General features: G+C 41.1%; 1 protein-coding gene across 10 annotated transcripts in view; it reads right to left on the reverse strand.

Moving 5' to 3' along the window:
- atxn2 (ataxin 2) overlaps positions 1 to 15,409 on the reverse strand; it is a 104,925-nt gene that overhangs the window by 55,240 nt on the left and 34,276 nt on the right. For all 10 annotated transcript variants that reach the window (XM_068005862.1, XM_068005859.1, XM_068005860.1 and 7 more), the window contains 2 exons: positions 14,651 to 14,722; positions 11,457 to 11,616 (listed from right to left, as the gene is read on the reverse strand). In XM_068005862.1, the coding sequence (XP_067861963.1) occupies positions 11,457 to 11,616; positions 14,651 to 14,722 (232 nt within the window). The remainder of the gene's footprint in view (positions 1 to 11,456; positions 11,617 to 14,650; positions 14,723 to 15,409) is intronic.

Consider the following 15,409-nt stretch of genomic DNA (forward strand, 5'->3'; position numbering starts at 1 on the left):
ACCTATTCCAGGACACCCACCTCACCGCTTTCCAACCTATCCCAGGACACCCACCTCACAACCTTCGGACCAAAGAATCCCACATCTTTTGGCAGCAATAGCATTCTCTAACACAGTGGATGGTTATTTTTAAACTGGGAAGCATGTTCATTTTCCATTTGATGAGAAGGAAGGAATGTCACAGCCAAAAAATTCAGGAATCTGCAAGCTACACAATTAACTTGAACACAAATCATTATCGTCAAGATTCTCCATCAGTTGAATATGAATGAGCAGAGATTCTGTCCCTGTGGACCAAAGCCATCCCAAACCACTACACTGCCAAGCCTCCAATATTAAGCAATTTTTGATGAATGAAGTAAACTGCTTTAAAAAATTATCTAGGTCCTCTACTTCTATTTAATTCATAGATAGTTATGAGTCCAACAGTTACTTGATGTCTTCTTTACAATGAGCTTGATTTAGTTTGAACAATGGAAATAATTCAGTGACTGAACAAGAGTAATTTTACTTACTAATTAGGTTAATTTAAACCTCAATGGGATTTTAACACAGCAGGTGTGAATCATGCAGGATTTGCAGTATGACCCACTCACAGGATATGAAATTTGTTTTCACACATTTCTATTAAAACTGTTAATATAGACCTGTAAGAATTCAAGTGTTAAATTAGAGATAGGACTATCACCACAACAAAGCCCAAATACTCAGAACTGTACCTCAGTTTCACTAAATTGTCACTAAAAATACAAACCAGACAATACACAAAATAATGTAAAATTGCTAGCTTTATGTCAAAATAAACTTTCCTGTATAGTTTTTTTTATTAGACAATATGATGCTACCATGTTGCCAATTTACAGATTCTTGAGCGGTTCTGGTCATAATTCGGACAGCAATTACTAAGTCATGTATACAACCATCTCAAAAGTAGGTGAGATGCAGGTCTTACTATGATTTCACTAAGCATGGGAGGCATGTTCATTTTCATTTGATGGGAAGGCAGGAATGTCACTGTAATGGCTCCGTTCAGGACCACATCACTGCTGAATCCTCTGCCATCCTCAATGACTAGCTCAATTAGCCCAACATAGACCTGCAATTCAGCTAATCTTCAAGATCTTTTCATCATCACAAATCCCAGCTCTTAAATGGCGTCTCCGCACTGCAGGCTCTTTTGATCACTATTTTATGTCTGTCTTTTGTAGACTACCTGCAATATTTTATACTATAAATCAGTCCCATTTGGTTTGGCCAGTCCTATATACAATATTACAGTCCTATACTGTACATCTCTTACTTCCAGCCCACCTTCCTTTCAGCTTGGAAATTTGCTTATTCCAAGGTGGTCCCTCTTATCCTTTGAAGTATTTCCCTATTTGCCCTTACATTAGAATTTCTTAAAGTTCTTGCTTAATCCATTGGGGCTCTGGTAATCCCATGTTATGCACCTCCAGGACTCTTGAATCAGCTGACGTCGTCTTGGATATATTCAAAATCTTGGACTGGATCTAGCACCTTGCACTTCTGAACAATCATAAGGCCTTCCACCAAAACTATGTCCAAGGCTGTCTACTTTCCTTTCTTGTTGTAGTTGGTGGTTTATCCTGTTTTATTCCATTAACCGAGGAGTTCCCTGACATTCTGACCTCTCACTCTTCCTTCTTCATATCAGTGATCTCCACTTATCGTACAACCTCATCCACTTGAGCCCACTCTGCATTCAACTTCTTTCACATCATGTGTCTGCAAAGCAAGATTGAATCACATCATCTTCTCCATACCCTCGAAGGGGCAATGAATATCTTGACTTTTAATCCTTCAGAGAGATTCTTCATATCTCTCGCAAGCTTAATTATCACCTCCTACCTCACATGAAGATGAAGGGTACGGCCATTAAACAACATTTAGTCTCACTATCTCCTCATATCAAATGCAATTTCCACATCTTCTCTAATGCTAAAGCTGCCTCCAAGCTCTGTAATTCATTTGTCCCAAACATTTCTCAAAAGTCTTGACTCATTATAAAGCCCTAGCCCAACAATGGAATACTGCTCCCATATCTTAGGTGGCTCCAACACCTCTCACTCCTGAAAAAAGGATAAGCAACTGGTCTTTCACCTCTAGCCCCCTTCCACCCGCTTCCTTTTTTGTCTCTATACTATAGTCCTTATCTGAATTTTACTGTTCCTTCTAGACACCAAATATGCTGTCCTACATCCTCACTGTATTGAATTACTCATTGCAGAGTCTCCTAATGACTCTCAAAAATGTGAAACTCTTCATTTCCCTCAGCCTACCCTCCTCCCTATAATATTCTGAAAAATCTAATTATGGGATTATCTGATTACTACAAAATTTAACAACTCTTCTCTTATGTTTCTCAACTTTTGGTTTGGAATCAATTGAAAAATGATTTAAGAAAATACATTACTTTTATTAAAGCATCTAAAAAAATTGGTTCCCTGCCCTATGTTGCATCATCTTAAACATGGGGTTTTGCCATTAATACAGTCTTAAAAAAAACATTTCAAGTAACTAATAACTTTATCATTATTTTTTTCTATTTAAATAATGTGTAATGCCCTAATTGTGTGTTTGTTGGTTTTGGGAGTGGGGGTGGGGTGGAAGGAAGAGAGCGACAGTAAGGGAGCTGAGTTAACATATTGCAATTGCATTACAAATTTCATGCACTGCGAGATTGCAAATTTTGCTGTTTAGCGGCATGCCAGTGAACTTGTGTCAAAATTTCCTACATTTTTAATTTGAATAGACCACAGCGAGCATAGCAGTGAATCAAAAGCAGCGCAGCCAATGGCCAATGTTGGTTATCATCGGCCTTTAGTACTTGCAAGTGTAGAAGGGACGGATATGTGGTCATTGGTATTTTAAGTTTGTTTTGGAGCAGCGCTTCGCATCCATCATCCTGTGATTTAACATATCGGAACAAAATGCTGGTACGTATTTCGCAATGTGCTTTTATTTGTGAGCTTGGAATGACTTAATTGAGAGGATCTTTTACTTTCCAAATTAGACAATTCTTGGATGTCAGGAAGAAAGTAATTTTAGAAAAGCATTCCAATAACACTTGCAAGGTGCAGACCTTTTACGGTAAGTTGAGAATATCTATGTCACTTGGCTTGTACATTGAACAATGCTCCTTATTTAAAACTACACAATAAAGATAGAAAAACTTGACCTTTTTACCCCAGGACTGGGTGTAATCAATATTGCAATGATTAGTACTTTTATTCTGCTGTTGATAATTATTCAAACTGCAGTTCTTCTGGTAGTTCAGGTGAGACTCATCAGTTGGATCAATTTGAATTCGGCACGCCATTTACTAGATACGTTTCTTAGCAAGTCTTTTGTTATGCCAAGTGGTTGAAATAAAATTTTGACCAGAAGTGAGTGGGAGTGAGTGAGAGTGGGGTCATTTTAACCACAAAAAGAATATCTTTGATTTTAAATACATAATCTGATTAAAATAATTTAGTGCAGCCAGCCATTGCACAAGGTAAATGAAACGGTTGTCTTCCTCTCATAACATTAGATAAAGCAAACATTCATGTTCTTAATTGCTCCTCTAAGCACACACTTCAGCACCTTTTTGTATCTGCAGATGCAATGCTTCTGACCCAAATGTTGTTGCTAAAGTCGATTATAAATAATTTATTTGGGCATTGGAAATACGTTTAAAGGAAACCAATCTTGGAGTAATAAATCATGCGGCTGCCAGGTCACCAAGGGCCCATCAGAAACATTATTTTCAGGTCTAGGTAGCAGCAGCGATAGAAGCAGCGTTAATTCAGGAAACTCACGATCGCCATCCATTTTAATGGGTGGTGGGGTGGAGCTCTAATTAACTTCTCACTGTTTTCAGCAAGGGTAATGGTGGAGCGGGGGCAAAAGTACCAAGAGATTATGGCGTGGCGCAAGTAACTTACTCCATAATTTCCTCTTTCTTTTGCACTTTACAACAGGCCTTACAACTTAGATGCACTATTACAATGGCACAAGTCTGCAGGAAATTCTGGGCCATTAACTCAGCTCCCTATGAATGCAATTGCTCACACCAGGAGTTCAATTTTACCCTTATATTTAATCCCAACAGCCGGTCCACTGGGCTAAATAGTTAAACAACTGGCTTTCAAGACAAGGGTAGGGCAAAATCAGATGTGCATTATTAGACTTGCAGTTTAAACTTACCATTAAACCCAATTAGGAGGAACAAACTTAAAACTTTAGTAGCACTGGCAACAGCAGTTTTAATCTCTGGATAAAATGCATTTTCAGACGTTTTCCCCACATTTAAAGGCACGCACTAGAAATCTTCCTCTTTACAGAACTTAGTACTTAAAAAAAAAATGATTCCCTGTTTCTTCCATGATTCTTTCCCCTTTCCTCCCTCCATCCGTTTTAATCTTGAATTTTCACCACATTTTGATCTTACTAATGAAGTAAAGTGGGTTTATTTTGTTGCGGTTGAGATACATTTTGAAATATGCTGCAAAAAAACATTTATTTGAATACAGCAGGATGACAGCACTGGATTTTTCCAATAAAAGTAACAGGAGTAGGCCATACTGCCCTTCGAGCATGCTCCACCATTCTATAAAATCATGGCTGATCTTCAACCTCAACTCCAGTTTCCCACCCAATCCCCAAATCCCTTGATTCCCCTAGAGTCCAAAAATCTATATCCCAGCCTTGAATATACTCAATGACTGAGCATCCACAGCCCTGTGGGGTAGAAAATTCCAAAGATTCACAACCATCTGAGTGAAGAAATTCCTCCTCATCTCAGTCTTAAATGGTCAACCCCTTATCCTGAGACTGTGCCCCCTAGTTCTAGACTCGCTAGCCAGGGGAAACAACCCTTCAGCATCTACCCTGTCAAGCCCCCTCAGAATCTTGTACGTTTCAATGAGATCACCTCTCATTCGACTAAACTCCAGAGAGTATAGGCCCATTTTACTCAACCTCTCCTCATAAGACAACCCTCTGATCCCAGGAATCAATCTAGTGAACCTTTGTTGTACCGCCTCTAGGGCAAGTATATCCTACCTGAGATAAGATGACTAGAACTGTACACAGCACTCCAGGTGAGATCTCACCAAAGCCCTGTACAACTGTAGTAAGACTTCCTTACTCTTGTACTCCAACCCCCTTGCAATAAAGGCCAACATGCCATTTGCTTTCCTAATTGCCTGCTGTAACCTGCATGTTAACTTTGTGTTTCATGTACAAGGACACCCAAATCTCTGAACACCAACATTTAATAGTTTCTCACCATTTAAAAAAATTCTGTTTTTCTATTCTTCCTACCAAATTGAATAACCTCAAATTTCCCTACATTACTTGGATACATAACAATTGGTCCCATCTAAGTCATTAATATAGATTGTAAATAGCTGAGGCCCAAGCACTGATCCTTGTGGCACCCCACTAATTACAGCCTGCCAACCTGAAAATGATCCATTTATCCCTACTCTGTTTTCTGTCTGTTAACCAATCCTCTATCCATGCTAATATATTACCCCCAATCCCACAAGCCCTTATCATGCGTAACAACTTTTTATGTGGCACCTTATCGAATGCCTTCTGGAATTCCAAATATACTACATCCACTGGTTCCCCTTTATCTACCCTGCTAGTTACATCCTCAAAAAACTCCAATAAATTTGTCAAACACGATTTCCCTGTCATAAAACCATGTTGACTCTGCCTAATGATGTTATGATTTTCTAAGTGCCCTGTCACCATTTCCTAATAAAGATTCCAGTATTTTCCCCGACGACTGATCTCAGACTAACTAACTTGTAGTGCCCTGCTTTCTCTCCCTCCTGGCAAAGAAACATCGTAAGAGTCAACTAGATACCTGCATATGTTTAGAAACAGTTGCTAATGTGCAGCAGGTGAACTGAAAAGTTGCACTAGTTCATGCTAGTTTTATAAAGAACATTTTGCACTTCAGAAAAATGTGTTGGTATTACAGTGAACCATGACAAAATGTTTTATCAAAACTAAAACTATCAAAAACCCCAAGATCTAGATCAAAACTGTGGTTCTAAACATACTTATTTGCGATATGCAACAGTTTACACTTTTAAGTTTGCGTTGCTTCTGGTGCTGCAACCTCACTTTTCAGCTATCCTTTCCTAGGAGATGATGCCATTATATTCTGGGGAGCTCACTGCAGTATTATATTATTATTTCAATCTGTATCTCAGAAAGAACTTAACTGCTGACCTATGTCGATGGTTAATTTCTTGCTAAGGATAAAATCTTATTTTCTTGAATGCATTTTATGACAGGTCGCTTAATTTTCCCTTTGTATTCAACATATTACTCCAGAAGCTTCTATACAGTGATTGTTTTAAAAATGTGTTATTGTAAATACAGGTATAGTGCTATTTTATATGGATACATAATCCAAATCTGATATACTTTGTCATTTGGAACAGAGGCAGAGGCTCAGCCATATCAGCTTGACATTGCACAAGATTTCCCCTGTGTGGACTACTGACATTAGCAAGACATGCTGGGTTAGAAGAATAGTTGACAAATTATATTAAAACAACCATACTACCAAGTTTATTTAAAAAATAGCATGCCACAACTTTAGAAACATTTTTTTTGTTAAAGCAAATGAGCAAAATTGGAATTAAATATAGATGTTTAAAATCGGGTAGGCCAAACCATGGCTTGCAACTTACACTGCATTCTTCTGTTCCTAAACGTAGCACTTTCCCCTGTATTCAATTACCTGTTGTGTTGCTTCCCCTTTCCGAATAGCTGAATCAGCTCTAGCATGCATTGCTACTGGTTTCTCTTCATTAAGCAGCCACAGTAGTTGCATGCACAACACTGAGGGAACCAATGGCAACAACTGTCAGATTGAAAAATACATTTCCTGACTGTTCAACTTTGTTTTTCCCGATCTAAATACGCAGATGTTTTGCACACTGCCAAATAAGAAAAAAAATTGCTTGGGTTGCTCAGTTGGAGTATATTCTCTTCACAGTGAACCAAGTCAAATAAAGAGGCATACACATCATAAAATCTGTATAAAAAGTTTACTCTAAAGAGCTAGAAATTGCACAAAATCAAAATTTGCAGAGGAGGAGATGGCCACAAGATCTTAGTGAAAAGTGTACTGATACTTCATGTAAAAGGGTTTGTGACCGTAAGCAAATTTCTCCTCCTTTCCTCGCCAAAGTTAAAACATGTAACTGGTGCATTGTGGGATCAACACATTGGGTCCGATATTAGGTGGGTTCGCAGCGGGGGGTCGACTGGGCGCGTGGGTAACGCGCTCAGTGAAATCGGGGTGCTCCACACGTGATCGCAGGCTAATTGGAGCCACTTACCTGTGCTTCCGGGTTTCGCGCTGGAAAGCTGCGCAGCGGGAGGACTGCGCATGCGCAGCACAGACTGTCAGCTGGAGGAGCCCTATTTAAAGGGGCAGTCCTCCACTGACTGATGCTGCAGGAAATAGGAAAAATTACAGCATGGAGCAGCCCAAGGGAAAGGCTGCTCCCAGGTTTAATGATGCCTCACTCCAGGTATTATTGAATGGGGGGAGGAGGAGGGGTAGGACAGAGATCTCCCCCACCCCGGCGGGCGGGAGGAAGCGGTCTGCCTCTGCCACCAAGGCCTGGCTCGAGGTGGCAGAGGTCACCAGCACCACCAACATATCGCCCACCTGTATACAATGACCTAAGTAGTTCAGCCGAAGTGAGTACACTTACTCATTCCCCTACACTCCGTCTGCCACATCACCGCCTCCACCCCACATCTCCTTCTGCACTGCCAACACTACTCTGTCACATCACTCCTCACACCCACTCAAACCTCATCCTCATCTTACCTGTACTTACTCACCTCGCCAGTACTCATCCCACCACTACCACTCAACCCAATCCTCATACAATCTCATGGCTCTATCTCATACTCACCCTCTCGTGCATCTCTTTCACGGTCAGCCTCACTCAACCTGCCACTACCTGTGCTGCAGCCACAGGGCATGCATCACATATGTGCAGTAGGAAGCGTAAGGCAAACGTGTCGTGAGCACAAAGGGGATGCACAAGGGTGTTTGAGGGTTTGTCATGGTGTTTACCTATATTTAATTTCTGATCAACTCACATTACATATTATATTGGCACCACTACTGCCACGTCTTTGCGAATCTAGTCTGGTTTGTGCAATAATGCCCTTTCCTGAGGATCACCATGAAGACCCACAACTAATGCCACCCATTGTGTCACTGCAGAGTGGGTGTAGGTGTATTTGCAGGGCTCTTTTGTGCAGACGACAGAGACGTCGGCGATGTCCCCGGTGGCACCCTGGAAGGATGCGGAGAAGTTGTTGAGGGCAGTGGTGACTTTGACAGCGACAGGTAAGAAGATCGTGCTCGGGCCAGCCGGGAGCAGCTCGGCATGAAGGAGGCTGCAGATGCCCACGACTACGTCGAGTGACTCTGAGCCTCTGTGTGCACTGCTGCTCAGAGAGGTCCAGGAAGCTGAGCCTCGGTCCGTAGACCCTGTGGCGAGGGTAGTGCCTTCTGTGACGCACTTCTCTCTGCCGTTGCCCTCCCTCCTGCTGTGCAGGTGGATGTGTCACAGCACCGTGTTGTGGGGCTCCACGTGTCAGAGGTGGACGGCGTGGCCGGTGATGCTGTTCATCCTCAGAGATCATGACTGCAGCTACGGCGGCCCCCATCCGGAAGATGTACATTTGAGGAGATCCGCAAGGTACGTACATGTGTCTGGACACCGGGGTAAGTGTGCAAGTTGGTGAATTTTATTGTTAGGAGGAGGGTGGTGGAGGCCAAACTTTGTCCGAAGTGACAGAGTGGCCACCTGCAATGAGTGGGGGCCTCCCCCACCAACCTGTCATTATGGACCTTTGCAGCTGCCACAGGCTGATGGCTGCAACACGTCCATTTGAACTGGGAGTGCTCCCCCAGTACGGGAAACAGTCCCAGTTGTTTGCAAAATCCCACCCTTCCTAAAATGTTATGCTAATCAGGTCTCTAAACAACCTGAAATACCTTAATGAGTACTTTAAGTGGCACCCCACATGCAGGGGCTGCGCGCGCATGTCAGCGCGTCACTGGGGAACCCGGAAGTGGCCGGGTTGGAGCCGGGCTCCGGACCCGCCGCGGGAATCCCTGATTTTCGCAGCCCCCCCCCCCGCCACGAACACACCCGCTCGGGGGTGCGAAAATCGTGTCCATTGTGCCAAGGAGCACTAGGATGCAAATTTGTATCCACTATTCCTCAAGTGGCTACTTCTCAATCTCACCTATGCTGTCAATGGGAGACTTTGAGTGGAAATCGGAAGGTGGGGGGGGGAAAGACAGGCAAATTGGACACTCATTCTAGGCATCCCTCATTTACCATCTAGTGACTACCCAAGCATAGCATCAAAGTGTGAAAATGGTACATGCCCAAAAAGATATGGAAATGTGCAAAAATATCTTGCAATAACAGGGGCAAACAAAGCTTTAATTCCTGCCAACTGTAGCACTTCAGGCAGCGAAGTACCTATGCTCAGTATAGTGGAGCTTTTCCGGGTGCGTAATACTTTTATACCCATATATTCACTTCCATATATTGGGATCATGAGAATAGAAAAAAAATACATCTTTTTTCCCAGAAATAACTGCCTTTGCATGTATATGGCAAGCATTTTTAGTGAGGTTACAAAGTATTGCGACTGAATAGTCTTATAAAGGGCTATTAGCCTAAGCCCAGCCCTCAAAATGCTTTGTAATATAACAGGATGGATTATAATATTCAATGACCATGATGTAGTTTTGAGACTTCAAGCAGATTAGCCACCTGACAAATAACTACCTCAGTTAGTAATCTATTACATGCAACAAGTAAATTGGAATAATCACATACATTATCATAGAGCAGGAAAGTGAGGGGGGGGTGTCATCGTTAGACCACGTACATACCACCTAGCAGCCAGTTCAGAACAGCATGAACAGAGGTATAGGAGAAGATTGTTTGCCAGCCCGAGATGACGTGTAGCCAGTTGGGAGTCCAGGGAGTGGGAAACAACCCTAAGGGAGTCTTGCACCTATACTAGAAATCATTGCAAATAATATGGCCTGCAGTATTCCTTTATGAGGATTAAAGTAGCTTTACTAAATCAGTTCAGTAAAGCTGCAATTTCCCATCCCAGAAAGCACTAAAAGTAGTCTTTTTTTTAAAAATGCTTTGAAAGAAAAAAAGACAAAGACAAAGAGAGAAAGAAAAAAAAGATACTCTGTTTTAGATGTTGATTGAGGGATAAATATTGGCCAGGGCACCAGGAGAACTTACCTGCTCTTTTTCCAAATAGTGCCATGGGATCTTTTTCGCCCATTCAAGAGGACAGATGGGACCTCGGTTTAACGTCTCATCCGAAACACGATACCTCCGACAGTGCAGCACTCCCTCAATACTGCACTGAAGTGCCAGCCTAGATTATGTGCTCAAGTCCCTGGAGTGGGGCGTGAACCCATGACCTTCTGACTCAGAGGCGAGAGTGCTACCGCTTAGCCAAGAGTGACACCTATTGGGCAGGATAACATGGCACAATTGGAGGCAAAGGCAATAAGGACAAAAATCTCACCCAGATATGAGCCTGGATTATTCTAGGAGCACAGAAATATGTGGAGAAACCATAGAGATAAGTGCATAAAATCATTCAACCCATCAAGCCTGATCCTTCCACAGTCTATGCATAGTTACCTCAATCATGGACCTCCCCAAGTCAAATTTATTAGCCATAACATTTCTGTGGAAACAGGATAGAGTTCCAGGCAGTCGCACTATATGATGGTTCCACAGACAGGAGAAGCAGTGCATCAAGTTGTAACTGGTATTTCATAGACTTAACGTACAGAATGTCAAGGTGCAGTTGCAATAGTTTGAGATTTTGATTGCAACATCTTTACAGAAAAAAATATCAAAGCCTCGAACTCACAGTATTTAATTCTGTAAAAACACAGCATGGTTGTAGATCAGCTACATTTGAAAGAAAATTCACCTTTTACTTCATAATATTTGTTTTTTTTTTAAAAAAAATGCTCGGGATCTGGATCACATTGGCTTGGTCACATTTTATCGTCCACCCCTAGTTGCCTTGAGAAGATGACGGTGGGCCTACTTCTTGCTTTGTAGTGATACGCACTCCATGTGAAGAGCCCGCAATGTAAAATTGTATCATCTGTATTCATGAGGGGAATAATTTTGATTTTGAGATAACTGTCAATATAAAGTTATTTTTTCCCCCCACAGCCCAAGTGGAAGTTAGTGTTTAAAATACCATAATGCACACAACTTCAATTTTGATCCTTCCCAGCAACTTAACATTCTGTTAAACAAGTTTTAGAGATAAATATGATCTAGTTGAATTGCAAATCTTTTCTAAAAAATTTTAAAAGTCAATACCTCTTCTTGCATAATTTAAGTCTACATCTTTAAAATGCAGCATTACGACATCTGCAGATTTAAAAATTATACTTTCAACAATATCTTCACGTTTTGGCCCCAATTCTCGTGAGCTGGATTCCGTATTCTTTCGGTGAGCAGCATCAAGCACCAAATCACACTGAAAAAAAAAAATCAAAATTAGAAATCTTGAGAAGTAAAGTATCTGACAAAGAGCAGCAGTGTATTGTTCTTTTCCAAAGTATTACGTTAAGTGAAATTAACAACACTTCAAAAAACAATAGTTAGGCAGAATTGGGTGATTGGTACAAATGGAAAGCGTGGATTGAGTCAGGTACAAATATGACAGTGTACTTCTAAAAATTAAAGCAAATTAATTATGTAGCTATAATCTAAGTGCATTTAAATTTTGGGAATTTTTGTGCTCAAGTAGGGTTAGCAGTAAGGAAAATGAACATTTTCACATTTCAGACATCCAGTTTTAGTAGCAAGCAATCCAGATCTGGTACACCACAGCCAACGGCAGACAAAAGCTGCCTCTACTCAAGAACATTATCGATAAGGAGTCCATTCGGCCCATCTTGATTCATTCATCACACATCCTCCAAAGTAGCATCCAATTGTTTCTTAAATGATTCCAGTGTTTTTGCCTCCACTACTCTATATCTGGAAGTTTATTCCACATCTTGATCATTGTTTGAGCGAAGAAATTCCTAATGTCAGTTCTAAAAGCACCCTTTCCTAGTTTGAACCTGCCTTTCCTTGTTCTACTCCTACAGTTTAAAGTAAAGCAATATCATGAGAGCATAGTAGGTGTGGGGCTGAAACATATTTCCGACACTGTCTCAGGATCTATCTGGCTGCTACAGTCTTTGCTTATGTCAGCCATCCTCGCAAGATCGCTAAACTCTTCTGACACTGCATAGCTGTATATGAAGTGGTGGTGGTGACACTGACTACCATTGCCACCTCCTTTCATAATGCCTGCACCACTTTCTTGTTAAGCTTTATCTCCTCTGTCCCAAAGAGCCGCTCCCTCTTCGTCATTATTTCCACCAACAAAATCTCCACAGAGGCATCAGTGAAATTTGGGGTTCTTGCCACTGCTTCTGTACCGAAGTTACTCCTCCTTCCTAGCAGTTTGACTGCAGTTTAATGTGCGCGCTTTCTGGATTTCCACAAGTTGCTTGCCCCTTTAACCAACAGAAGCAATTTATACATTTCAACTGCACAGCATTTCGCTCTCTCAATGGAGGTGAGCTACTTAGGCGCAGGGACACCCGCCCTGATTATGTTGTCCCAACCCTAGGAAAATGGGACAGGATTACAGCAGCAAGCAGAGGTTCTAGTGAGAAACCACACCACATCCAGTCTCCTATGCAATTAATTCTAACTTTTAAAGGACTGGTGCAATGAATGAGCTGACATAAATAATGAATTAAACAATTTTGATTGTCCATGAACTTCTAAATTTAAATCTCCCTTTTCAGCTCATTTTACTTTTCTTACTGAAAACTCATGTTATTTGTACAATAACTGTCAATTTCACTTATCACAAGATGTGGAATACTCCACATCTGAAAGTCACCAGAAACCACAACATTTGTAGTACATAAATTCAAAACAACAGACACCGAGATTTCAACCATCAACTAGTTGGCTACCCCCAACCCAAAAGGCTCATGGGATTGGGGTAACATATTAGCATGGATAGAGGATTGGTTAACGGACAGAAAACAGAGTAAGGATAAATGGGTCATTTTCAGGCTGGCAGGCTGTAACTAGTGGGCCTCAGCTATTTACAATCTATGTTAATGACTTAGATGAAGGGACAGAGTGTAACGTATCCAGTTTGATGACAATACAAAGCTAGGTGGGAAAGTAAGCTGTGAGGAGGACACAGAGTCTGCAAAGGGATAAAGACAGGTTAAGTGAGTGGGCAAGAAGGTGGCAGATGGAGTATAATGTGGGGAAATGTGAGGTTATTCACTTTGGTAGGAAGAATAGAAAAACAGAATATTTTTTAAATGGTGAGAAACTATTAAATTTTGGTGTTCAGAGTGATCTGGTTGTCCTCGTACAGGAAACACAAAAAGTTAGCATGCAGGTACAGCAAGCAATTAGGAAAGCAAATGGAATGTTGGCCTTTACTGCAAGGGGGTCGGAGTACAAAAGTAAGGAAGTCTTACTCCAATTGTACAGGGCTTTGGTGAGACCTCACCTGGAGTACTGTGTACAGTTTTGGTCTCCTTATCTAAGGAAGGATATACTTGCCTTAGACGCGGTGCAGCGAAGGTTCACTAGATTAATTCCTGGGACGAGAGGGTTGTCCTATGAGGTGCGGTTGAGTAGAATGGGCCTATACTCTCTGGAGTTCAGAAGAATGAGAGGTGATCTAATCGAAACATATAAGATTATGAGGGGGCTTGACAGGGTAGATGCTGAGAAGTTGTTTCCCATGGCTGGAGAGTCTAGAACTAGGGGGCATAGTCGCAGGATATGGGGTCAGCCACTTAAGACTGAGATGAGGAGGAATTTCTTCACTCAGAGGGTTGTGAATCTTTGGAATTCTCTATACCAGAGAGCTGCGGTTGCTGTGTCGTTGAATATATTCAGGACTGAGATAGACAGATTTCTGGACTCTAGGGCAATCACGGGATATGGGGATCGGGCAGGAAAGTGGAGTTGAAGTTGAAGATCAGCCTTGAGCCTACTCCGCCATTGAATGGCGGAGTAGGCTCAAGGGGTTTTATGGCCTACTGCTGCTCCTATTTCTTATGTTCTTAACTATCTGCGATTGAGAATGCAATGATCTACTCTTTGTAGAACTTGGAATTATAAATAGCATCCTCTTAAAACAGTTAAAAGAAAAAAAATAGAACTAACGGTTTTGTTACAATTAATGGCTTGATGTACAAAGAATGAATTAAGCAAGAATTTAGTTTGCTGCTACAAAATCTGAGCATTTAACATTCGGTGAGTTATTAGAAACATTCAAGTGTACTGTAGATAAACAAGGCAATACTGTACTAATCTTATTGGTCATGACAAATCTACACTGAATTTAGACCACTGGTAGAAGTATTAAACTTTTGTAGACTAATGCTGAAAATTTCACCACAATATCTAATCTTGCATTGGGTCACATTATATGTAATAATTTGAAAGATGTACAAGCAAGATCTCTTGCTTACCTTAGGACTGTAGGTTTTAAAAACTCCTTCATATATTCCACCATTTTTCACTTTTAGTTCACATTTTGCACCCTGTAAAATTAAACATTACATTATTTATTTAACCAATGACAACCATCTGATTAAGTTATACCTCTGTAGTCAAAATTGTGCCAATAGCCACAATTGTCAAAATTGCTGTTGATATAGTTCTGACTACCATTAAAAAGTGATCAGTGTCCAACTTCTGAGCAATATTCTTGACGCAAGCATTTTTTAAATAAAAATTAAATCTTCTCCCCATAATCTTCAAATTGATCATAAGCAATTGCTGAAAGGACAAGAACAAAAAAGCCAGCAATAATTACAAAACAATTGAGGGGTTCAGATTATGATATACAAAATCACCTCAGGAGTAAGATCAGCTCAGGTTGCAAGACCAGCACAGTGAGTAGAAGAAATGTGCGGCAGAGTTAGTGGGTAAGTATTACATTACACTTTGATTCGTTAGTAGTTAACGAGGGGGCGCATTTTTTTTTGCAAGTACTAACTGGACTGGTTTGATTGACAAGTTAGCTATTAATTCAGTATGAAAGTACTGATTGCTGGGTGCAATTTTTCCATTGTGCTTTGAAAGTGCTACCTGGGTTTGAATTGGCTTTGTGCTGACCACTGTTTGAGTAAATTTTAGACTGTACAAGCGAGAGGCTATTGAGTTGCCAGTGCACAGCTGAGCGAGTAGAGGGAATTTGGCATTGAAGTGCAGATGACTTGAAATCA

The sequence above is a fragment of the Heptranchias perlo genome, chromosome 25 (assembly GCF_035084215.1).
Source record: "Heptranchias perlo isolate sHepPer1 chromosome 25, sHepPer1.hap1, whole genome shotgun sequence".
Taxonomy (NCBI): domain Eukaryota; kingdom Metazoa; phylum Chordata; class Chondrichthyes; order Hexanchiformes; family Hexanchidae; genus Heptranchias; species Heptranchias perlo.